This window comes from Sapajus apella, unplaced genomic scaffold (assembly GCF_009761245.1).
Source record: "Sapajus apella isolate SASKATOON/1434 unplaced genomic scaffold, GSC_monkey_1.0 scaffold102, whole genome shotgun sequence".
Lineage (NCBI taxonomy): Eukaryota > Metazoa > Chordata > Mammalia > Primates > Cebidae > Sapajus > Sapajus apella.
Window position 1 is genome coordinate 6586205 of NW_022437042.1, and position 25064 is coordinate 6611268.

Here is a 25064-nt window from a genome sequence, read left to right on the forward strand (position 1 = left end):
GCATGGATAGTAGTAATATGATAACCTTAACACTTGCTGACTCGAAGGAAAGAACGATCTTTCTTCAAATGTGAAGTCTATTTTAATGTGTTTACAGTGGGGGAATGGAGGAGTGGATCCCGGATCCTGGATCCCGATCCTGCACTCAGACAAGGAAAAATGTAGTTCCAACTGGGCTTTCCAAGACATGAGTTTTCTGAGCTTTTAAATTAAGGTTGATGTGTGTGTGGAAGCAAAGAACATATTCGTTTGAGTGGATGGATTTTTTTGTCTTTTGGTGTTGCTTGCCTAAGTCAGATTGAAAATAGCAAAGGAAGGAGATATGGAAAAGATTAAAAGACAAATTTTGCTAATGTGATTTTCTGGCATTTTAGTCTTTATGCTCTCGAGAGCAAAGGTTAACTAGCTGATTTCATAAGCATAGATTCATGAGAAAGAATCCTGCCGAAGACCACCAGGTTTTTTTTTGTTTGTTTTGTTTTTTGATTTTTTTTTTTTTTTTTTGCTCCCCTTCTTCTGTATTCTGTATCGAACAACATGCTGTATCCAGCAGGCCAAAATCTGGGTTATGACCAAAGGTAATTTTTAGCAACTTATTATCCCAGCGTACCTATAATCCATGAGTATCATCTCCTCTTCTCATTTCCTATTCAAGCCCATTCCTATATTGTCATGGGGGATCACCGATCTTTTTTTCAGATGAAAAAACTGAAGAGGAGGAACAGAGATGCTCAGTGACTAGCCCAAGGTCACACAGCTAATTGATAATGGAGCTGGGATTATAATGCAGGTTTTCCAACTTTTGGCACTTCTCTAAGATGTCTTTCCAACATAATCCTTATTCTCGTAGCTTTCACTGCTACACAATTACATATATAAAAATGACAACACTGTCAGTTTTAAACAGGTAGCAGAGAGGAAGAATAAATCCACAGCAAGTTAATTCAAAATATGATAAAACATGAGTTTCAGGGGTCACAGTTAATCGTATCTTCTATTTAGTGCCTCCAATGTTAACTTGTCATAATTTACCACCCTTTGATCTATAGTCAAAAATGAGCAAAACAAGGTCTTGAAGTACTAGTACAGATCACAGACCATTGGAACTGGATCAAGTTGTTTTAATCTAATTACCTCATTTTGTGGATGAGGAAAATAAGAACAAGAAAGGAGAAGAGATTTGCCAAAGGTGATGCAGCTCCCTAGTAGCAGAAGTAAGCTGAGAATCTCGACTGACAGATTCTCAGAGTGAGGTCTTTTCCACCATGTTTTCCAGCCTTACTATCAGAGAACTGTACTAAAGCAACACCACAGGTTTTATATTACTTTACTACCTTCCGGTATCTCTTTTTCTCTAATTGTCTAATAAGCGATTTTCTCTAGGAAGTCATATTACTCCAACCTGATTTTTTAATGTGGAAAATATTTTTATGATTATAAAAAGTGAAAATGTAAAATTAATTTCTGCTTACTGTCAACAAACAAAAAACTTGAAAAATATAGAGAAGAAAAATCACCCAAGTAAAGTAAAAATCACCCAAAATTAAGTTTTAACATGTGTTGAGATTTCTATGCTGCCTTTTTACTTTATGTTATATTGGAAGCATTTGTCCAGACTCTTTAAGTGTTCTTTAAAATTTTGATTTTTAATATTTGTGTTTTTGTATCATGGTTATTTTATGAAACCTATGTATATATAAAACCATTACCCTATGTACATATATTTATATATCTGATATATAGACATATATAAGTCCTGCTATATATATAAGCCCTATTTACACACACACACACACACACACACACACACACACACACACACAAAACCACTATACAACGTTATGCATTGAGGTGGATTCCCAAATCACTGAGGCTTACAATTACACTTCAACTTCCTCTAATACCTGCATTCTAGCACAGATCTGAACACACAGTAAATATGTAATAAATATTTGCTGACTTTTAGTTGTTCTGGTCTTTTTTGGAATGATCATTATTCTTCCACCAGGTAGGACAACCAAAGTGAGAACTTGACTTTTCATCCTCTTTAAAGTACATGTTATAGAACTCGACAGGCGGTATAGCAATAGTAGTTAAGATCAGAAGCCGGACTCTCTGAGTTCAAATCCTGGATCTACCTCTTTCTAGCCTTGGGTGAGGAGCTTAACCCCTCTAAACCTCAGTTTTTCTGCCTGACAAATGGAGGAAATATTAGTATCCACTGTGGTAAAAATTAAAAGATACAATATGTGGAAAGTGAACACCTAACAAATATTAGTTGCCATTATTATTACATTTGCCAAAGGGAAATAAAGCAGCAGATTTGAAGACAAAAAACTTGAGTTCTTGTTCTATCTCTGCTATTATCTAGCCCTATGACCTTGCATGAGTTATTTTAGTAGTCTGTGTCTCAGTTTCTTCATCTACAAAATGGAGATAGCAATGCTTGTGCTATATAGCTTATAGGGGTATAATGAAGATCAAATGAGAGAATAAATGTGAAAGTCCTTTGAAAACTTTGAAGTAAAGCATAATTGTTAAGTATATAAAGTTAGATGTAGCATGATTGTTGTATGGTAGGACTGGAGATGCAGAGGGTGCAGGAGACTAGGCTGAGTACACTGAGCCTGGGAAGATATTTTTAAAATAAAATCCCTTGTATTGAAAATACAGACTGTCATAGACAAAAGGGACCTTGGAGATCATCTAGCCCATCATCTTAATTCTATATTTAAGAAAAATGATTCAAAGAAGAGAGAGCTCAAAGTCACAGAGCCAGTCACAGAAATGAAACTAGAATTCATGTATCTTGATTTCCCAAATACATTCCTAAAGCAATCACTGCAGACCTTATTTGTTGACCTTCATCAGAAAAGGTAGTAAAGAAAAAAACATCATTATTTGTGGAATCCCTGTTGGTACTAACTGATTATCTGGGGTTTTATCACAAGGATAAATCACATATAGCATAGCTCTATTGTATTTTTACCAACTTCATTCCAGGTGAGGGAAAGTAAAGGTGCAGGAAGGTGATGGGTCGGGGGAGGATTCAGTCGTCGCGAATGACCTCAGACTTGGCCAGATTCCCAAGAGATTGCTGTCATCCCCGGCAATGACCACTGCAGCTCATGGTCTTTCTTTGATTGTTAATATTTATCTTTGCAGTCAGCCCTCAGTTATGTGTTTTGGGAAAACTTGGTATAGTAGATGAAATTATCAGTTGCTAAAAAATACAATCGCCAATTGTTGGATTCAAGTAAATTGATTACAGTCAGAGGACTATTCATTTTATGTTGGCATGCATACAGCCCGTGTCAGGTAAGGGCTGCATCACTGACAGCAGCTCAGATATCGCCGCATTCCCTGAATTATATCCCGCCAGGTACTCAGTAAATATATGTGTTGGATACTTTTATCTTTACATTTTTTTAGCTGAGATGAGAGCACATAAACATTTCCATCTGACAACCTTTTCAACTTCAACAGCACGGAAGGTTATTTTTAAAAGAAACAAGAAAGGAGTTTTTCAACAGCCAGCTCCAAAGGTGACTAAAAATGTCATCCAACAAGGCATCCCATTAAGAAATGCAGTGTGAAATATGTTAATACAATAAACTCAAATGTGGTCTCACTAGTCTTAGCTCCAGAATTTTGGCTGCCTTCCTCAGCTGCCACTGTGGCCCGGACAGTGTCACCCTCTGCCCTCAATCTTGAAGTGCCCCCTTTCTGACCTTCAGCTGAAGGAAACCTATGGCCAGAAGCAGCTTGCCCTCACCTCGTCATCCCCACAGCTCCTGCTGAGAGGGACTACCTGCCTTGGCCAGGAAGCATCAGGGAAAACAATTGGACAGCTCTGCCATGCTGCAAAGATCATGGGCTGCTGCACCTAAAATGTTCACCAGGTGGGGCCCACCAAAATTGGGCCTGTTGTGTCTGGGGTAAGTGCCCATAGTTTGAAATCAGCAAGGTGGAAGGAAAGGGGAAAGAATCTTGTTCACTAAGCCCTGTAATGCCACAAAAAGGATCTCTCTACTCTGGAAGCTTGAAAGGAACAAATTCCGGGCCAAAGTCAAGCCTACTTTACACAGTGGGAAGAAAACATATGGAACCCCTTAGCCCAGAGTTGGTGCCAGCTGAGAATATAAATGCTGTCAGATAAGGTTCAATACACTTATGACTATTAAGGCAATGATAGGTTATTAAAGGAAACGAGGCTGTTTGGGGACATGTTAAATCTCTGAGCTCAAAATTAGTGAGGACCAGCAGATCCTCTGACAGCATCAGTGAATGAGTCCTGAAGATATACATGGTCTCAGAACTGTAATTGTGTTTTCCAATTAAGCTAGAAAAAAATAAAGATGTGGTATTTAGGGCTGCTTGGCTCAAACGGAGATGCTAAAATCTCTGGCTTGCTCAGAGTTAAATTCTTCAATACATATAAGGGAAGCAATGCATTATAGAAGAAAAAGCCCTAGATTTTCTGCCTTTGCCCTGCTGCTACTAACTAGCTATGTGACTGCCCACTCTTTAGGCCTTACTTTTTCCCATTTGTCAAAAAGAGAATTAGACTAGGTGACTTCCAAGGTCCTTTCTAGCTAGCTTCAACTATGTTTAATTCAAAAGATATCATAGGGTTCCCTTGGAGGGTTTGGGGGGGGGTTGCTGCATCTTTCCTTGCCCTCCCTTCCTCAGGAGCTCAGGGTGTTTGAGATGTTTGAAAAATGCCCCAGATCCTACCAGATGTCTCCTTCAAATCTGCCCTCCACAGCAGACACCCATGCTCTGAAATTTACATCTCATGGTCTGTTCCCCCACTCCTCAAGCTCCCAGTTGCCTTGTAAGGAGGTAGAACAGGTTAGACACAGGGGTTGTGTTTTGCTCAGTGTGATAGCAAGGTTGGAGCAAGTTTGGGCTCCAATATTAGAGGCAGTATTGCACAGGCTTTAAAGTTAGAGCTGGCCTGGGTTAGAATTCTAGTTCTGCCACTTCCAGCTATGTGACCTTCAGCAAGTTACTTAACTACTCTCTGCTCATCTACAGAAATTACCTCATCTATAGAATTACAGTGATAATACTGTCTCCCTTCTAGGGTGATTGTCAGGATCAATGACAAAATTCACATCAAATGCTCAGCATAACGCCTGGCATAGAGTAAATGCTGCCACCAGGGGGCATCTTTTTCTGTTCTTCGCTAAATAGACATTGATTTAAAACTTAAAACCAGTAAATCGACAAATATTGAGCCAATAATCAAGGCTCAACTTTTAAGTTGTGGCAAATTATTTGGAGTCTCAGGGCCCCCACGTTTTGATAACTATAATGGCATATTTACAGTTTATCAGACATTCTCGAAACTGCACAAGCCAATGAGAGAACTATTTCTGGTGGGTGGCATTTAATTTTTCAATAACCTGCAAATCACACTACTTAGACGAGTGCTACTTTGACCTCCTCATGGAACCAGTTTAGCCTATGGGGATCCTGCAGGGAAGCTGACAGAAAGGGAAGTTCCAAAAGGTGACCCCTTGATGTGGCTCATCCATTCATAGTGCTGAGCAATATTTTACCTTTCCTGTTCAAGGTGTTACAGGCGAACTGTAAGATAAGAACAAGATCAAAAGTCACCACTACCTCCTCCCTTCTTGGGTTCTCAACTGAGTGAGCATCATGGAGGGAGAACAAAGAAAGAAGTTCAGCCTGGGTGTGTGAAGCTATAAAATTGCAGGTTGAGCCCAAACCCAAACCCATTTTAGAGACCCATTTTAGAGAGAAGGAACTGCCCTCTGGAAATAAAAAGATGAAGCTGAAATGGGACAGGACCAAAGTTGATGAAATATCAAGCTAAGCTAATAAAGGAACATTAATTTATTCCTCAAATCCTGCTTTCAGTTGTGTTGGTGTATGTTTGGGAGTTGAGGGGGAAATGGAAATCAATATTATAAAGAATTAACTTTTCTTAATGTACTTCCAGTTGATTATTATCATGAATGTCAACTTTGACCTGGAAATCCCATAGCTCATCTTACACAGGTTGCCTAAAGGTAATTTGTCTTCTTAGGCTTTTTTGAGTAAGAAGCCCTCAATCTTTGGTGGAAAGACCTCAGTAATTAATTGGGAACATGCATGAACATAAATGTGGCTTAAGAGTTTAGTGGATCATGTAAGGAGGTCAAGAGATAGAGATGATCCCTAAAGGTGTGCACCAGGTCCAGTGTGAAGGAGGGTGAGAGATGGTGACTTGCAGTGGTCAGTGGCGCTTTACTGGGAGCATCAATGAATGAAGGCTGGTAGAAAATCTAATATACAATAAGGTAGGTAAGGCTGATATTATTACTATACCCATTTTACAGTTTAAAGAAATGGGCTCAGAGGAGTTAAAGTGTTGTTCCCAGTAAGTGGCTGGGGTGAGACTCAAACCTAAGTCTAATCTTGTGCTCCTTCCATGCAACATGCTGTTTCCATTTAACTAGCATTGTAAGGGAACGAGTGGTTCCACCTAAGCTAATTTTCCAGATATTTGAAGTACACGTCTTTCAGCAATGAAAGTGCTATTTTTATTTTAACCATTTTTGAAGAAAAAACTTCTACAATGCATCAAACACCTCCACACCTTATTATGCAGAAGATACAGATTACTGTGCTTTTAATTTTCTATCTAATTCATAGCCCTTCTATATCTTTTCCCACTGTAGCTGACAATGCTCAGTACTTCCTAGGTTACTGAAGATAGACAGCATATTAGAAATGAAGCACTCCTAAAAGCAGCCATACTAAAATGTGACAGCTGACAGTAAGAGAACACTATGCAGAATCACCAACTACAAAAGCACCACAGTCTGGGATTATTTCATGTAGGGGCAAATAGGCCTAAGAGGCCGAGTAGCCTCATGGACAACAAACTCGGTACTGGAGTTGGAGTTCCCAGTGAAGACCCTGAATCATCCATAGAAAATTGAATTCTATTCATTCTACTGCACTGGTATACTATGGGGAAGGGGTGATATATGAGGTCCATCCTAGCTGGGAGGAAGAGTATTTTTCCACTGATATTTAGAAATGCCTGTGCATAATAATAAAAAAGCAAGTAGACAGTTTATTACGGTCTTTAAGTTCTCTACACACTACACACCCTCTTATTGTTTGCACCCCAGACAGACCACTCCTACTGCCCCCCCGCCTTGGTATGCCAGTGCTTTACTGTGTTTAAAAGGATGGTAGCTGGGAGAGATTCCACTTTAGAAAGATTTCTATCTCAAATGGTTCAAGATGTCTAAAGGGGTAAATGTTTACTGATCTGGAAAACATAACCCATGTAAGAAGCATGGCAAATTTTTGTGTGTTTATCCTGTCACTTCTCTTTCCTTGTACCACCTGTAATTTCAAAGGGAAAAAATAACACTACAAGCAAATCCTCCATGGAATGGCATCCTATTGGCCTGCTGCAAGTACTTGGATCTTTTCAAATTCCAATCAGAATAGGCTGTGCTTTGCCTTCTCCATCTCAGTCTCCTCTGACCCGGCAAAGTTTCCCATCTTTTATCCTGTCACTTAGCTAATGGTGTGTGTCCCTCTTGCATATATTCCATAGTCACCGGCTTCTTTTGCTAGTAGAGTCGTCAGTGACATGCTCAGCAGATGGCTCACTGGCTGCCGATCTTGTCCCCTCACTGCAGCAATCTGTTGTTCTAAATCAAAATGTTAATGAAAAATAAAAGAACGCAGTGCCAATGTCTGTCTGATTTAAATTAATATAGAGTCATACCTTTGGATGCAGGTTTTACTGGCACAAGGTTCTCCATACAGGCTACTCATATTGTGTGTGGCTTTTTTTCCCCCTCTAATTAAAATTAAGCACTTTCATTTATCTGAGTCTCTCTTGGTACCCCTAACCTGTTCTTTTTAATAATAACAAAGGCCTAACAAACAGTGGATTTCAGTGTTCCAGGAAATGGCCTCTCACCTGGTGGAACATAATTTTGAGAGATATTATATATGATGTCTAATTATAAACATCCTTTGATTAGATGCTGTTTTCAATACTGAAATGACACATTTACTAAATGCTTCAAGCGCAGCTCTAAGTTAGGCATGTAGTTATTGAAATCTCTTTCAATCCATTTGTTTTAAAACTGCTGGCAAAATCACTGCTAATTTGCTACTTTATTTACAAGGGCCCTTCACTTTCTATGTACTCAGCACAGTATTCATTTCTGTTGCAGCAACGGGACTGTTCCCCTCTTTGGGGAAAATGTATGTGTCTGCAAGATTATCTATGCAAGACAAAATTTTAACTTCAATTTAGAGAAGAAGGGACCATGGTGATGTTAACAGACATGGTGGAGGAAAATTACCTCAGTTACGATTTGCATAAATAAAAAAAAAAAAAAAAAATCTATGAACCTAAAGAGCAGCAGTTTCAACTGACTGCAGAAGACCACGCCTTTCATTTGTTCTTTTTATGATTGCTTTGTAGATACTGCTAGGAATAGTACTGAAAATAATAAGAGCTATCATAGTGCATCTTACATACCAGGCATCCTTCTAAGTTATTTACATTTATTTATTATTTCAATCATCAAAATTCTGTGGCTTAGGTCTATTTCACAGATGAGGAATGTGGGGCATAGAGAAGTTAAGTCACTTGCCTAGCCACATAACTGGTAAGTGACAGAGCTAGAGAAGAACATAGCCTGGCTCCGGTACCTTCTCTTTTAACCACCACACCATTCTATACCGTGCTGAAAGGGCCCAAATTCCAAAGTACGGTATTGTTTTCCTTTCTTTTTTTCTTTTTCTTTTTTTTTTTTTTTGAGACAGAGTATCGCTCTGTAGCCCAGGCTGGAGTGCAGTGGTGTGATCTCAGCTCACTGCAACCTCCATCTCCTAGGTCCCGGGTTCAAGCAATTCTCCTGCCTCAGCCTCCCAAGTAGCTGGGATTACAGGTACATACCACCATGCCCAGCTAATTTTTGTATTTTTTCTTTGGTAGAGACAGGGTTTCACCATGTTGGCCAGGCTGGTCTTGAAACCCTGACCTTGTGATCTGCCCGCCTCAGCCTCCCAAAGTGCTGGGTTTACAGGCATGAGCCACCACGCCCAGCCAGTAAGCTATAGTTTTCTTTCCGATTCGGCAAAGGAGATTCTCTCTGCTGAAACTGCTGTGTAAAAATCAGGCTTCTACTTCGGTGGGACTTGTTCCTAGTTAAATGCATGTGCTATTTGCATGTGTCGCCACCATTAAGATTAAGGTGAGTCACGTAAATTAAGCTGAAGCAGCAGGCAGGCAGGCAGGAGAAAAGCCTGAGTTTTCAGGTGAGAGGTAGTGTGCTAGTCATTAGGTCGTCTCAAGGCCAAGGACCCGTCCACCCAACAGTTCCGACAAGAGAAGACCAAAAGGGGTAAGGCCTCCAAAGCCCACAATCTGAACCATTCAAGTAGGTAGGAACTCCCTCCTGGGACACAACAGATCAGGTCACCCAGCTTCAAACTCAGTACTTCTTCCTCCCTACAGGTAGGGCCAACACACAAACCAAACACTATTGAAGACCAGCCTTCCTCCTGCTGCTCAGAAGCCACCTCAACTGGAAAAGCAGACAATGGAAGATGGTCATCTCTAATTAAATATATGCATCCCAGGATAAATTTATTGGGGTATCAAGTTGTTCAAAAGAAAAGCCCCCAGCAGGAAGGGACTGAGTAGAGAGGCAGTCATTTCCCTTGCTAAACCTCACATTGGTGGTTGTATTTTTCTGGTCTTACCAGGGACAAAATGAAAATATGAGTTTTGAAAAGAATATTACCAGACAGCAGGAAAGGTTAAACAGAACCCTGGGCTGGGAGCCAGTTGTCCTGGGTTCCAGCCCCAACTCTGTATCTAACAAACCATGCCTTCTCTGGGTTTCAGTTAGATCCTTTGTAAAATCAAGAGGTCCTGTAAGGGCCTTTCTAATATTAAATAATTTCTGATTTTAGCCACCTCCCCCAACCACCGCTTTTTAATGAAACATGATTCTCCCCACAGAAACAAGGAAACTCAGAGAATGATTAGACCAAATGAAGCAAAGATTTGAGCTATTTTGGGGTGTTTCCAAGGAGGCAATTCAAACCATTGAAGTCAGAAAGTAGATTTCTTTTTGGCCTGATCTCTCCCAATTGATATCACTGGATAATTGCTCACCCCTCTGAGTCACTGAATCATAGGCTGATTGAAACTCTGGGATATAAAGGACCTCAAAGGTCATCTTTCCCCACCTCCCCTCAGGGGTGGACTACCTTTCTTCAAACACCACTAGTCTAAGTAGTGAGACGTGCCTGCTTTATAAAGCCTGTGTAAACACAGGCAGAAGAGGTGCTGCTTACCTGGCTGGATGCCACAGGTCCTGGGATGGAGCCTTTGACTCCTGTTCCCAAATAGCTGTCACCCCTGCTCACTGGCACCAGAGCTTCTTTAACAGAGGGACTTTCATTCTACACTGAAAATATATGATAAAAATTCCCTTTGAAGAGGTGGCACTGCCTGAATTCATAATGCAAAGCATGCAACTCTATAGCAGATCCTATCACAAAAGCAGATTTCAATAGGAAAGGAGCCCACAGGCATGGAATTCTCGAAGAGAGTGATACAGGTTTCAGTGAGAGGTAAAAATTATATAGAAAGGGAAGACAGCAACGGTGGAGGCCCTAAACTGATAGTGTAATAGAATGTGTAACAACCTGGAGTCAGACTTGAGTTTATAGCTCAACTCTGCCACGTAACTAACCATATTACCTTATGTAAGTCTCAATCTCCCTGAATCTAAATTTCCCAAACTGTAACACAGGGATAATAATATCTACTACATAAGGCTGTTGATAATTAAATGAGATAATCATTCAAAGGCATAATGACAGCATGCTTGATTTAAGTACGTTTTCAACCCCAAATCTCCAATGCTGTCATAGTCTGATGACCTTTGATGTGTCTATTCTTGGTTATGGCTGTGTAACACTCGTATGCATAATACTGCTGACCAGGTCTGCAGCCACCAGTACAACTTTCAACTATCTTACTCATCTATGCAGATAACTAAACAACTGATTCAAGTGCCAGCCAGAATATCAAGTGTCAAGCAACTGAAATGCCCACCTAGACTTTGATCGAGATTTGTAAGCACAAAGAGATTAGCTCCATGCTCATAATTTCAGAGGAGTTCCTATTTTCAAGCCTGTCCCAATTTAGCCCAGTTAATAGGACTTCAAGTTAGGTTCCCTAATTAATTAGCTCCAACCAGGAGTAAATATGCATGGTGGCTTTTTGAAAAATATTCTCAAGGTATATTTCAATTTTACTATGGGAGAAAAAGGTTAACAAACAGAATGGTAAGATTTCAGTATGAATTTCAGGTTATGTCGGGGAGGGACTGAGTCCGTATAGTTGTCAAAAATAATGACAGATAGACTAGGGGTTGCCTCTGAACATACTGTTAAACAGCCTTGAAGCCCCCGACTTCTACACTATTACTAGCTTAAATGCTGTCCAGTTTGGAGTTGGGTCTTGCTGTGGGTTTTTTCATTTTTCTGTCTAGTAGGTGATGTTGGTTTGGAGAGGCTCATCAACTCCATGATTCATTATTTTCTGTCATAGAAACATGAAAGTTTGGGGTCCAGCATTCCTTTTCTTCCTTTTCAAAAACATGCTCAAAACTCCCTATTAAAAAAAAAAAAAAAAAAAAAAAAAAAAGTTTCAACCTGCTCCTTTTTTATGCCATCCTCCTCCTTTTGCTTCCTAAATCCTCTAATCTGAGATTTGTGTGAGTTGCCTTTATTTCCTATCCCACATTTTGTTCCTAACTCCTACACTCTGTTTCTATTCTCACTAATCTACCAACATTTCTCATTTGAGTTCACCAGTGATGTTCTTGCCAAATCCAGGAGCTGTTTTTCAATTGTTTATCTTCGTCAATCTCTTTGGTGTGTTTGACACAGTGGTTTTATCCACTCAAAGTCTCTCTTGCCTTAGCTTCTGCGGACACTTCACTTTCTTGATTCTCCTCTGATTTTCCATTTAATTCCCTTTTTGCCTGTAACATTAGGCAAAAATGTTCTCCTTCTTTCTGGACATGAGTTTCTTCCTCAGTAAAATGAAGAGTTTAAACAGGGTAATAACTAATGTCCCTTTCATATGAAACATTCTATGGCTCTGAATGTCAGTGAGTTATTTGATTTTAACATGTTATCGTGTTTTTAATGTTGAAGGTTTTGTAGCTACTCCTGTCTACTTTAGTGTTGCAGTAATGGATTTAAGTGTCTGAACTTCATAAGGTTGGGCCTTTGCTAATTTTTACATGTTTAATATATGCTTGCTTTTCTTCTTTATCTAAGAGTATGCATATTTGAAATACCTAGATACTACACTGTTCCTATCTCTAAAATAGATGTAAGATACATTTTAGAACAATATCCTGTTGCTTATGCTTAATATTAGTCCTTCAAAAATGTATATGGATCAAAAATCCTTCGTCCTGTTCCATTTAATTTGGATATTTAGAAAATGAAACAACAATCTTTTCAGCCAAGTAAAGGTATTATGACCAACCATGAGAGCCAGAATTCACCATTGTCATCAACAAAGGGTCACAAATAATATATTTGACAGCTTAATACTGAATTCATATGTTATGCAGAAATAGACTATAGTAATTTGGTGAACCCTTGTGTGTCTCTATGTAACATAACATCACTTAAAGACACTCAAAAAAATGTAAAACAACACAATTTCTATTGATACTTCTTTTCCTTCACCCATACTTCAGGTGTTATATATGATACTGCCAAGAGTTACCTGAGACCCCAGGGCAAAAGACTGGTTATCAATACCTTACAAGCCATCCCCCACAAATCCACTGAATAAGAAGTTTCCCCCCTGGGCGGAGTGGCTCACGCCTGTAATCCCAGCACTTTGGGAGACTAAGGTGGGCGGATCACGAGGTCAGGAGTTCGAGACCAGCCTGGCCAACATAGTGAAACCCCATCTTTACTAAAAATACAAAAAATTAGCTGGGTGTGGTGGTGTGCACCTGTAATCCCAGCTACTTGGGAGGCTGAGGTAGGAGGATCGCATGAACCCAGGAGGCAGAGGTTGCAGCGAGCCAAGATTGTGCCATTGCACTCCAGCCCAGGCTGGAGACTCCATCTCAAAAAGAGAAAAAAAAAAAGAAGTTTCCCTTCTCCCAATTAAAAGGCAGTGATGTAATTATTGAGCCCAAGGAGTATACAATAAATATATGCCAGTAATGAGAAGGTCAGAAAAAGTAAACTGTTTGTGTACAGAGTAGAAAATGCCTGCCCCTGCTAAGGAAACTAGTCAAGAGTGAGGATTAGGATCCTCAAGCTGATCCCAATGCAAGACACATTAAAAAAGTAGCTAAGATTTTGTTTTCTAATTTATCACCAAAGAATATATGAATTTGAAAGACGTTGCACACAAAGGAGCTCTTTTGATCCATGGAATATAAACATGCCAGTGTCTTAACAAGCCATGATATACTATCATCCTTCCTCTAACAGGAGAAATTCAGTGACTTATCCAAAGTTGTAAGAGTCAGTGGCTGAGTCAATAACCCCCAAAATCTGTCAAAAATTCAATAACTGTTAATTTATACAAAACATGACAATGGCTGGCTGCCACTCTCGCTCTTTCTTCCTCTCTTTCTCCCTCTTCCTATCCATTTTTCTCTCTCTCATACATGCACATGTACTCCACATATGACCTAAGTGCTTCTCAAAGTCAGCCTGATGGGCTGATTTTTATTGTGTCATATAGTGTTGTTATTGAGCATTGTCAAGGACTAGAGCATTCAAATTGATAGACTTGGGTATTCAAGATACTAGAGAACCACTAAATATGTCATATAAGGTTTACCAATTTTTAAGAGTTAGAATAAAATAAAATTTACTCATGACTAAAAATATATTGTGCATAAAGTTATCTTTCATTGATGGTTCAGCACTGCCCTGGAAAACTTCACATCGTTAAGTATAAAGGCACCATCTTTGGAATGACAGGACCGTGAAAGTTTGCTATAGGTAAAGCAACTGATGCTAAGGTCTCTGGGAAAAGAAACAACGTAGATTATTTTTCAAGTGAGTAAACATTGTCAGAATTGTTATATAAAATGCTTTAAAAATCCTACCTTGAGATTGCAAACTCAAATATTCTTGACAACTTGCCTTTTATTTTCAAATCAGAAATCCCAACTTTCTGCCGTTAAAAGTAATATTGTGGTATCTCATTCTGAAGATCAGAATGTTTACTTCTCTAGAAGCATCTTCATCTTTGGGGTTTTTAAGATATTACCCTGAGAGTAGTATCTGAAAAATTTACTGTATGGCATTGTCACAACCTCAGGCTTCAATGGGTTCAACAAAATGCCAATTTACCTATCAAGAACTCTAGGTAATGTGTGGGTGACAAAGAGTTTAGGTTTCAGGCACAAATTAATAATTACTTATAACATTTTATAAAAAACAATAAATCATCCTCACAGCCTTTCATCCAAAGCAACACCATTTGTTCTATTCATTTTGCAGTTTTGGTAGTATCAAGGAGAAAATGATGGGTACTGATAATATTGGTAATAATAACAAATGCTAGGCATTTGCTAAATGCTTTTACATATATTATGTCACTTAAATCTATTCAGCAAACCTATGCCATGGGTACTATTGTTAGCCCCATTTTACAAACAAGTACACCAAGACCTAGAGGAGTGCGAGTGTCTACAGCAGGAGACCCCAACCCCGGTACCATTTCATGGCCTGTTAGGAACCAGGCTGCATGGCAGGTGAGCCGTGAGCTTGCATTGCCGCCTGAGCTCTGCCTCTTGTCAGATCAGTGGTGCCATTAGAGTCTCATAAGAATGCAAACTCTATTGCGAACTGCACATGTGAGGGAGCTAGACTGTGTGCTCCTCATGAGAATCTAACTAACGCCTGATGATCTAAGGTGGAACAGTTCCATCCTGAACTCTTTCCCCACCTCCCCATGGGCGGTCCACAGAAAAATTGTCTTCCATGAAACCAGTCTCTGGTGTCAAAAACGTTGAGTACTGCTGGTCTACAGGATCTTTTGCTAAGACAAAATGACCTAGGTGTAGAATTGCATTGGTTTTTTCGTATGATAGAGTATTAATATTTAGTGAGCACCTACCATGTGCCAGGAACTGAGCCAAGTACTTTACATAAGTTGCCTCATTTAATTCTCCCATCAGCCTTATGAGGTTGTTACTTTTAAACATATTTACAGATGAAGGGAAAAAGGATACGAAGAAGTTAAGAAAATTTCCCAAGGTCATAGTGCTATTGAGGGCGGAGCTGGGATGTTAATATAGATAGATTTGATTCTACAGTTCAGGCTCTTTCCATTATGAAGTAAAAATCAAACCAGCAAAAGGCAGGAAATAAATTTAGTTTAAGAATGATTTCCATATTGTTTCCTTGGAATTAAAACTTTAATCATGAAAGCTACTCCCAGTGTCAGTGCCAACAGTGACTTTCTGTACACAGAGCTTTTTATCCTGTGGAACACAGGGTTACAGCATTCGATCACTTTTAGCTTTAAGAGCAGAGAAAGGGAACAGGTTGAAGGCAATCTCCAAAATTCTTTTCAGGCCAAATAAAGGGAAAAAATAGACACTAAATGCAAAATCATCCAAACTTGTCCATATGCAGCAGGGCAGCTTTCTCTAAGACAATGAGTTATCTCTTCCATCCCATTAGATCTCCCCCTGAGTACCAGAAGCCAGTCCCTCTAGAATCAATGGCCTGAAAGCTTTAATAGCCTCCCCAAACAGAAACACCCATCAGCATTTCTCATTGAAATCCCTTGGAATAATTGTTAAAAATTGCAGATCCCCAAGCCCAAGCCTTGAAATTGGGACTTAGGAATCTCCATTTTAATAAGTATCCCAGGTCACTTCTATGCACAGTAAAGTTTGAGAATCACTACAAAAAGCAATAAAACTCTCAAGCCTAGTGTTCTGAATTTGGGATGCTCAGACATAGATAAGCTGAATTTATTTTCAAAGAAGGAAAGTCTCCTTTAATTTAATTACGTAATATTAGCAACCTACTTAACATAAGCTTTAAAGGTTTTTAGAAGCACTTACTGGCAAACAGAGAGTTAAGGTCAGTTCACATTCTTTGCATCTATTCATTATAGCAGGACATAGGATCTGCAGCACGACCATATGCAAAATATGTCAGCAGCCCTCTCTTAACCTTTAAAGGTCCCTATATAAAGTTCAATGTGCATCTAAGAACATTCTGTAACTCAGACTTTAGCCTAATTAAGACTGATCTTACATCAATTTATCCCTAAATAATGAAGTTGAACTATATTTCCCTTCTCACAGTTGAAATCAAGTCTAAAGCAGGGAATAGTAGTCTCCATAATAAATAGCAATTAGTTGAGTGCTTACTGTATACCAGATCCTATTACAACACAAAATACTCCCTGGATTAAAAGGGCCCACTAGATGATTTTGCCTACTGTAACCTCCTCTTGAACATTCATAATGCACATGAACCTATTAAGGGCTCCAAGAGGGCCTTGAAGGAAAGAAATCAATTTATTTTTCTTAACTCAGTTACTAAAACCAATCTAACAACACGTCCCTTTTATGAGGAAAACCTGACATATACTTTGAGGATGTGCTGCTATGCAACAGTGTTTCTCTGTATTGTCAGTGGCATCAAAAGGCGAAGTCAGGAGCCCTATCTCAGACCTAAAGAAACCAAGTCTGTGGTGGGGGGGCTTCAGGAATCTGGATTCTTAGGTACACTGCTCTAGGGTATACCAGGACAATCAGCAGTTGCCCCAAAGGTGACAGTGAGGGAAGTTTTTATAGCTACACTGGCAAGGTTGACTGAAAATTCAACAAAAAAATTCCTAAATGGAAACTACCAAGCGACCACATTTCGACAATTGATATTTCACTAGCCTAAAAAACTTGGGCTGTTTATAGGGGAAAATTCTTGCCCTTACGTAACTGGGATCCAGGAACAATGCACAGAACAAGTCCCACTAAACTGTCTACCCAATTCTGCTGCCACCTCAAGGTATAACAGGAGAACATAGGCAGGCAGATCTGCTCTCCCAGTTGCTAAACTGTAGGACTTTAGTAAAGCCACTTTACCTCTCTGACTCAGTTTTCTCATCTATAAAAAGAGAACAAGCATCCCTACCTCAGGGAGCCACTGTGAGAACTAAATGAGGCAGTACACACAAATATTCTGTTACAAATATGAAGTTCACAAACTGTTCATTCCTTTTCTCCTTCTCTCTTTCCCCTCCTCCCCTGGTACAGTACAGCACTATGATGTCAGCATCATTAGTTCAGGGAAGACAGGAAATGTTGCTGTCCATTTTAATGTAGTTACTGTCTTCTGAAGGTAGTTTCCTTGAATGAACCCCCATGTCACAATACTGAAGTAGCCCTTCAATTCTGCTAAGTAGGAGTCAACACTCACTGGGGTACACAGAGATGAAAAGACAAGTTCTGCCCCCAAGTTGCTCATATCATACTAGTGAAATACCGAGTGTGTCAGAAAATGTGAACTCTTTTTCTGAGGGCCAGAGAGATAGATGCAGCTGGTCACAAAGGCAAGCCAAACTAATGCAAAATGCATTATGGCTAAGTTAAATCAGAAAATCCAAGGACGCCCAATGTCATCTTTATCTGTCCGGAAAAGCCAACTGCTGACCTAACCCAGGGCTGCAGTTCCAGGGCTCGGTTCCAGCAACCAGCACAAACCCAGTCACAGGCTGCTTTGTGCTTTGTGCCTGGTGCTGTACTACATATCCTTCAAAGCCAGTAAGCTGAGCTGACCCCTGCCCTCCAGAAGGAAAAACACAGATGACGGCAAACCTCTAATGCACACGAAAATAAGTGAAAACTTAGTATCAAACATGCAGATAAATACATTTGCTAATATCATTCTCTTCTCAGGTTCCTGTTGATTTTTCTCAAACATAAAAAAGCTTAGGTGAGACTGAAATAAGTGAACCTCAAGTTCCCAGCATCCCCTACCTCAGCAAGTTGGAAAGAGAATTGGAGATTTTTGCCATTATTTTTCAAAACCGATTCCATCACAGTTGCATGACAATCAGCAGTCAACCTTATTGGAATGTGACTTTAACATTTCTTCTTCTCTTTAGCAATTTTGTGTGCTGTGTTGTGAGAAGGAAGGGACGTGAGGTTCCAGTGATGCTTGCGTAGAACCTTTCCTTTCCTAGCACTGCTCCCAACTGGGTTCTTCAGTTTCTTGGGCCAGTTGGACAAACTACAAGCAACAACTACAGTGCCCCTTTCCACTTGCATCTCTGCTCATATCTAGTGGGGTTTTGGGGATTGGCAAGGTTGGCACTTCTCAGCGATGGAAGGGGTGGGAGGCAGTGGTTGAGGGGCAGGACCAGAGGATGAAGTGCAAACTTGGCTAGCAATCTCTTATACCTTCCATTTAACCCTATGCTTCCACCACCACTGAGGAGAAGGAATATCATAATTAAGGATCTATAAAGAGCATAAATATTGTTTCTAAACAGGAAAAAGAGTGGTAGGGGAAGGAATTCTATTAAGCAAACACGGTTTTTTTTCCCCTGATTTTCTTCCAGAAATGTGTATAGGGAGAGACTACAATAAAGTGCCATAACCTATTAAGTACATGGACTAAATACCTCGTCTCCAAGGAAAACAGAAGTGGTGTTCAAAGGTCTGGTCTAATCCCCGCCGGTCAGCCTAGAGTCCACTGGACAATTGCACTTCATTACTAACGTGTAACTCCTCAAGTAGCCTTTTAGTACTATGTGATGCTGCTAAAGGGCAAAAGGTGCTGACAGGGACCATGGATGTTTCTGCAATGCCTTCCCCCCACCCCCCCAAGTAGTGTTCAGATCTTGCAAAGCCAACAAAACTGCACCATAGGTCAGCTGCAAACTCCTCCTCATCAGAGACCTCCCTGAGCCAGCAAAGTCAAGGCTGTGAGCTCAGGGCCTTCGGAAGGTCACTGGAGAGGACAGTGAGTCTGCAGGATGAGTCAGGAGAATTGAGAAAACCCAGCCAGTCCCCAGAGCCAGGCCTCTCCTAAGGCAGCCAAGGAAAAAGCCCTGTAAAAACCTGGAACACCCTGATAATGGAGAAGAGGGTGGAAGAAACAAGCAACAGACAAACTCCCTGCCCTAGACATCAGCAAAAGAAGGAAGCAGACCAGCTTTATCCTTATCCCACTTTCAATGCCCTCTCCAAATTACCTGAGACACCCACAGAGATGCCAGCCGACCAGGCATTTCCTACACCGCAGGTTACCTCCTCCCCCAACAAACTCCCCTTTCTCAGAGCTTCCCCAATATCTCATGCCTTTCTTAGCTGTGTCTCGTTTCCTCAGCATTGCTCGCCTTGTCATTTTATGGTAACTGACCTGGCCCAATACAGCAATTCCGGAGTTAGTGTGGCCCCACCAGATTTAGTTATATTGGCAACTAAACAGTTGCCTCTTAGCAACAGAGAGCTTCTACTCCAAAGGGTATGTGTGGTGAGAGGATTTGCAATGAACGGAGGACCCCACATTTAATTTCACGTGCACTGTTACCTCTCTCCCTCCTTGCTTAAGTGCAAGCCAGCCCAACAGATACCTATCTGGTCAAAAGCCTAAAACCAAATTAGGTCTCTGAGTACTGAGACACCATTTTCGTGGGCCCCAAGATAAAAGAACTTCATCTGAACTACTTCCAACAGATTGCAAACTGCTCATTTGTGATATTATTGCTTGGGGGAGGGGAAGAAAAACAGGAGTTAAGGAAATTGGCCATATGATTACACTGTAAAGGAAGAAAGCTTTTAAAGCAACACATAGTATGACAAAAATTGTCTGCTTAAAAGTTTTTGAAATCTTACATTGTTCCAAAGATGCTAAATAAGAGAGTATAACCTGAAAGGCCTGCCCATGGCATCAGCTTGTATGCGTGGCATCTGGGAGAAAGCTGGGAGTTGGGACTTTGGTGGAAGGAAGAAGGTAATGAATGGCAGTGGAGGCATTTTCCGAGATGACTGAGGATAAGACAAGGAGCTGCCATTCAGGTTATCCAGCTTATTAGAGGCTGTCGACACCATTTGACTTGTGATGGGGTCTGACTTTCTAACATACTGTTCTCAGTTGCAGCTGTGTTTTCAGAATAAAAACATCTAGTCTAGGCCGGGTGCGGTGGCTCACGCCTGTAATCCCAGCACTTTGGGAGGCCGAGGTGGTCGGATCACGAGGTCAAGAGATTGAGACCATCCTGGCCAACATGGTGAAACCCCGCCTCTACTAATAAATATAAAAATTAGCTGGGCTTGGTGGCGTGCACCTGTAGTCTCAGCTACTCGGGAGACTGAGGCAGGAGAAACACTTGAAACCAGGAGGCGGAGGTTGCAGTGAGCCGAGATCATGCCACTGCACTCCAGCCTGGCGCCTGGCGATGCTGCCAGACTCTGTCTCAAAAAAACAAACAAAAAAAAAACACCTAGTCTAGAGTTCTGAGTTCTAGACTAAGAAAGCATCTAATGATGCTGATTCCTACTGGAAATTACTGTCTCTTTAATTAGACTTCTCTGAAGAAAGAATACTGTGACTTCAGATTGCTTGTGCAAGTGGACTTACCTGATCAGGCCTGGCAAAGGGACCAAGCTTGTCTTTGGGTTCCTTCTCCTTCCTGCTCCATAGCTCTTTCTCCCTACACCCCTATCATTGGGACCCACTTTTCCCTGGTAATTTAGGGCTCCTGGGGACTCCATGCTTTCTCCCATCACAAGAATCTTTCCTAAATCTTGCCTCTGAGGGCTCCTTGTCTGCTTTCCAAAGAGACGGCTGGGGGCTAATGAGCTATTGTGTGGTAAAGTGATAGTGGCTGACAGTGAGTTAAATTCTTGCCCCTTCAAATTAGAGCAGTCTGCTTGGCAAGGAATGCCTTTCTGATAATAGCATTTTAAGCTTGTACTGGGCTGGAGGAGATGGCACTTGTGTGTAAGGGGGCGCATCTTGACACACCTCCAATCACACAGTGGAAATGGCTGTCTGCTTTACCCTGAACATAGCACAGAGGAGGTGCCTTGGCTGTTTTAGAGGATGGAAGCAACCAACTTACAGAAAAATTGCTTAATTTACAAATAACCTATTAGCATTGCCCAGAATCCATTCACAGGCACCTGTCCATCCCTAAGAAGGCTGTGTATTTTGCCCATGATTCTTGCTTTGTCTTTTGCACTTCTACATTTCTTAACCGAGTCTGAGGCAAAGTGAAGTTGCTAAACTGTTAGTGCATTTTTCCTGAGTCATCTATAAACTTGCCTTCCTTACAAATGTTTTAAAATGTGCCTGCCTCTAATCCCCACTTTCTTTTAAGATTCAAGGAGTAGAACTCACTTTACTCAACAACTGCACTACTGGGGTCAGTTGGGGGGAAATAGGGGAGGGACGGTGGGGGGTGGGAAGCTGGGGAGAGATAGCAAGGGAAGAAATGCCAGAAGTAGGTGATGGGGAGGAAGGCAGCAAATCACACTGCCACGTGTGTTCCTATGCAACAATTTTGCATGTTCTTCACATGTACCCCAAAACCTAAAAAGCAATAAAATAAATAAATGGGAAAAAAAAATGAGAAAAAAAAAAAAAAAAAGATGTGTATATGAGAAGGGCAATACCAATAAACACCTCGTTCAATCCATCTATAATGTAAAGAATTCCAGATAATCGGATCCATTATTCAGTAAACAAACATAAAGGTGACCTTTGGCCAGTAATACACAGCTGTAGTCAAAATATTATTACTCTTGTAGCAGTTGGTAAATAGCTTCCATACCTTGTCCTGGATGGCAGACTGTACTCTGAGATCCCTAGATCTCCACAAGATCCAGCAGCTAATAGAGTAATGCCTGACACAGCAAAGGGCCTCCGGGTCCTTGCTCCAGGGCTACAGCTGGAACCTAGACTGATTTGTTGTTTCCTGTGCTTTCCCATGTGAATATTATCCACAATTTCAAAGCTACTGGGTAGCAGGCACTAGGCGTGGCCATGACTGTGGACCATAATTACTTTCCTTAAAACTGTAATAGTGACACTGAGGTTTGTCTCAGTTCACTCTGCCCCATGTATTCCCATGGAGCAGAACGTCCACGACCTTCAAAAGATGGACGACATGAGCCCTGTTTCCAAAATAGCACTTGGCAGGCAGCCTAGATTTGGATGTGAACAGGAGATACAGGCTGTGGGCATGACGGCCCAGCCCCCTGTCACATCACCTCAGGGGATCCTCAGCCCCATGGGACTCACCAGAAAATCCTTTACATCTGAAAAGCAGAAATTATCTAGTCCACCTGGGTGCCCTGGGAGTGGGTCTGTATTCTTAGCCTCATGCTTCCAGGGCTGAGTTTAGAACAAAAGCCTCTGTTCAAGGTCATATGGTGAGTCAGCTATTGAATGGGGAGTGAAAAGACAGGGGGAATAAACAACCCACAACAGGATTAGCTTGAGCTGCCTCAACCCATGACAAAGGCCTGGTCAAACCATTCATAGTCTTCATATATCGATAGCTTGAAGAATTGCCTCTGAAAGGTGTTAATGAACATAGGTAAGGAAGAATGATGATAGTTAATCAGCACTCCTGGAGACACAAATTTGTGGTCGCCTTGTGATACAGGTAAATATACAATGAGTTTCTGCTTGCTGTCCTTATTTGTATCTTAAGAAATAACTCATTCATTCTACCTCAGGTAAAAGCTCACTCTTTCTCCCAATGCACCTTGGCTACTGTCAACCTGGCACTAATATAAATGGATTTCTCCTTGTGCTAAAGGGAAGCAGAAAGAGCCCCATGTCTGAAATCGGAAGGTCTGAATTCTACTCTTGACTCTGCTAACTCTCTTGGTAACATTCAGGGAGACACATTCTGTTGTTTCATTTTCCTCATTTATCCAATAGGGATGACGAGACTTCCTACCTCATGGTAACCCATGAGGGTTTTTATTTTCTTTCATAGGAAGAAAATAGTATTATAGAAGACTATTTGAACATTCCAATATCCTCCAAATATATGAGGAAATATTATGTCTTCAGAGATGCTCAATGAGTACATGGAAAGTGGCACTTATCAAGCACCTACTATGTGCCCAGCACTTACACATTCATAGTGTTGTTGGCCCTGAAAACAAATCTATGAAGTAGATATTCGTTGTTGCATATTAAATGATATGGGATAAAAATGATGATAAAATATGTCAGTGCATTCAAATTTTAACTTTATTTTTGAAATAAGTAAATTTGGTCCCCCTTAAAAAACAAGCTTGCACACATAAAAATGGAATCCAAACTACAAATAACACAACAGGTCAGTTTAGCATCAACTTGCATTTCTAAGATAAAATTGAAAGTAAACATGTGATTCTTCCCATAATTTATATCGCAGAAGCAAAATATCGTTTGTGAAAGCTTCTAAAACATGTAGGGTAAGGATTATTACCCTGGAAGGAATGCATAGGTGTTTAAAAGGCAGCCAATAAATCTAAACAACTCCTCACATTAAAATGACATAGTACAAGGAGGTAGAAATACAGCTTATATTGGGCTTTAAGTATCAGCACTGTGGGGCCTTCCAGAGGGGCATACAGAATGCCTTAAGAAAGGTACTGTGTGGAAACCCAGGTGGAGATATTAAAGGGGGAACAAAGAAAGGAAAGATACTTAATATAAACTTTAAAATGCAAACACACATGTATGAGAATATCCAGGATACTGCAGACCTGTAGTTTCCTCCCTGACCAATGACTGGCTACAGCCAAAGGTGAATCCTGTTCCTTACAACCTTGGTGAAAGGAGGCATGAGATGCTTGAGAGGAGGAGATAGAAAGAAGGTGGCTGTTAACGCTTTTATCTGCATCTTACACAAAGAAAATGGGGCACAGAAAGTTGTTTTTTCAGGCATGCAGCTCATAACGAGGGACACTGGGATTCAAACCAAAGTATATATGACCTTCCTATACATACTTTGTGTAAACAAAGTATATGTGACCTTTTTAATACTATAAAAATTGATGTTTTTCCAAGAAAATGCACTACTTCCCCAAACCACATTCCCTTTCTCAAAAATGACGCCAAACCCTCGGGTGATAGTGAAACATTGCTCCAAGCCCTCTCTTAAGCACCCCTCACCATGACCACACCACTAGCCATAAATGATGAACATCTGCAAGCATTCCTACAAATGCTAAATATCACTGTTTCACTATGCAATGAGGGGAGATTGTGTGACCAAGAAACAGAGCTATTCTCTATTAACAAAGCTAATTTACCTTCCCAGGAGATGAAACTCATCCATGGCTTTATCTTGTCTTTCTTCTCATCTCAGCCTCCAGGCAGAGATCCTTGAATGCCAAGATGACCCTCTCTAAAACATTCCATCCAAATAGCCCCCATAGCATCCAGCACAGGACTTACCACATAGCAGACACTCGAAATATTTTACGAATGAATGAACACTATTCCTCTCAACATGTATATAAGAGTATGTCCTTAATGTCTTCGTGTTATTAGCATCCTTGTGAATTGAGATTATAACACAAAAATACAAGAAATTGAAATGAAGGTAATAATTGGCTTTTAAGAAACTCTCCTCTTTCTCAATCACTAACCTAATAACATTTGTTCTAGTCTCAAATCTAATACCACCAACCAGAGGAACTAGAAGAAAACACCTCCCCTCTGAATCTCAGCTTCACCATTTTTTAAATTAATGGTATTTAACTAGAGCAGAGGTTCTCCTCCCTAACTTTTCACGAGCATTGCCTGGGAAAACTGTAAGAAAAACTGATGCTAGATTCTGTTCCCAGGATTTCTAATTTAGTTGATATTAGATGAGACCTGAGCATCAGTATTTTTTCTTTCTTTTTTTTTTTTTTTTTTTTTTTTTTTAAGACAGAGTTTCACTCTTGTTGCCCAGGCTGGAGTACAATGGTGCAATCTTGGCTCACTGCAACCTCCACCTCCCAGGTTCAAGTGAT

General features: G+C 40.5%; 1 protein-coding gene across 8 annotated transcripts in view; it reads left to right on the top strand.

Annotated features, from left to right (window-relative positions):
- Positions 1 to 25064, top strand: part of GRIA3 (glutamate ionotropic receptor AMPA type subunit 3) — a 315596-nt gene that overhangs the window by 15268 nt on the left and 275264 nt on the right. The window contains exon 3 of one of the 8 annotated variants that reach the window (XM_032258421.1): positions 3792 to 4896. The exons of the other annotated variants lie outside the window; for them this stretch is intronic. Coding sequence (XP_032114312.1) covers positions 3792 to 3952 — 161 coding nt within the window. The 3' untranslated portion in view covers positions 3953 to 4896. Of the gene's footprint in view, positions 1 to 3791; positions 4897 to 25064 lie in introns of those variants that run through there. 8 annotated transcript variants of the gene reach the window in all.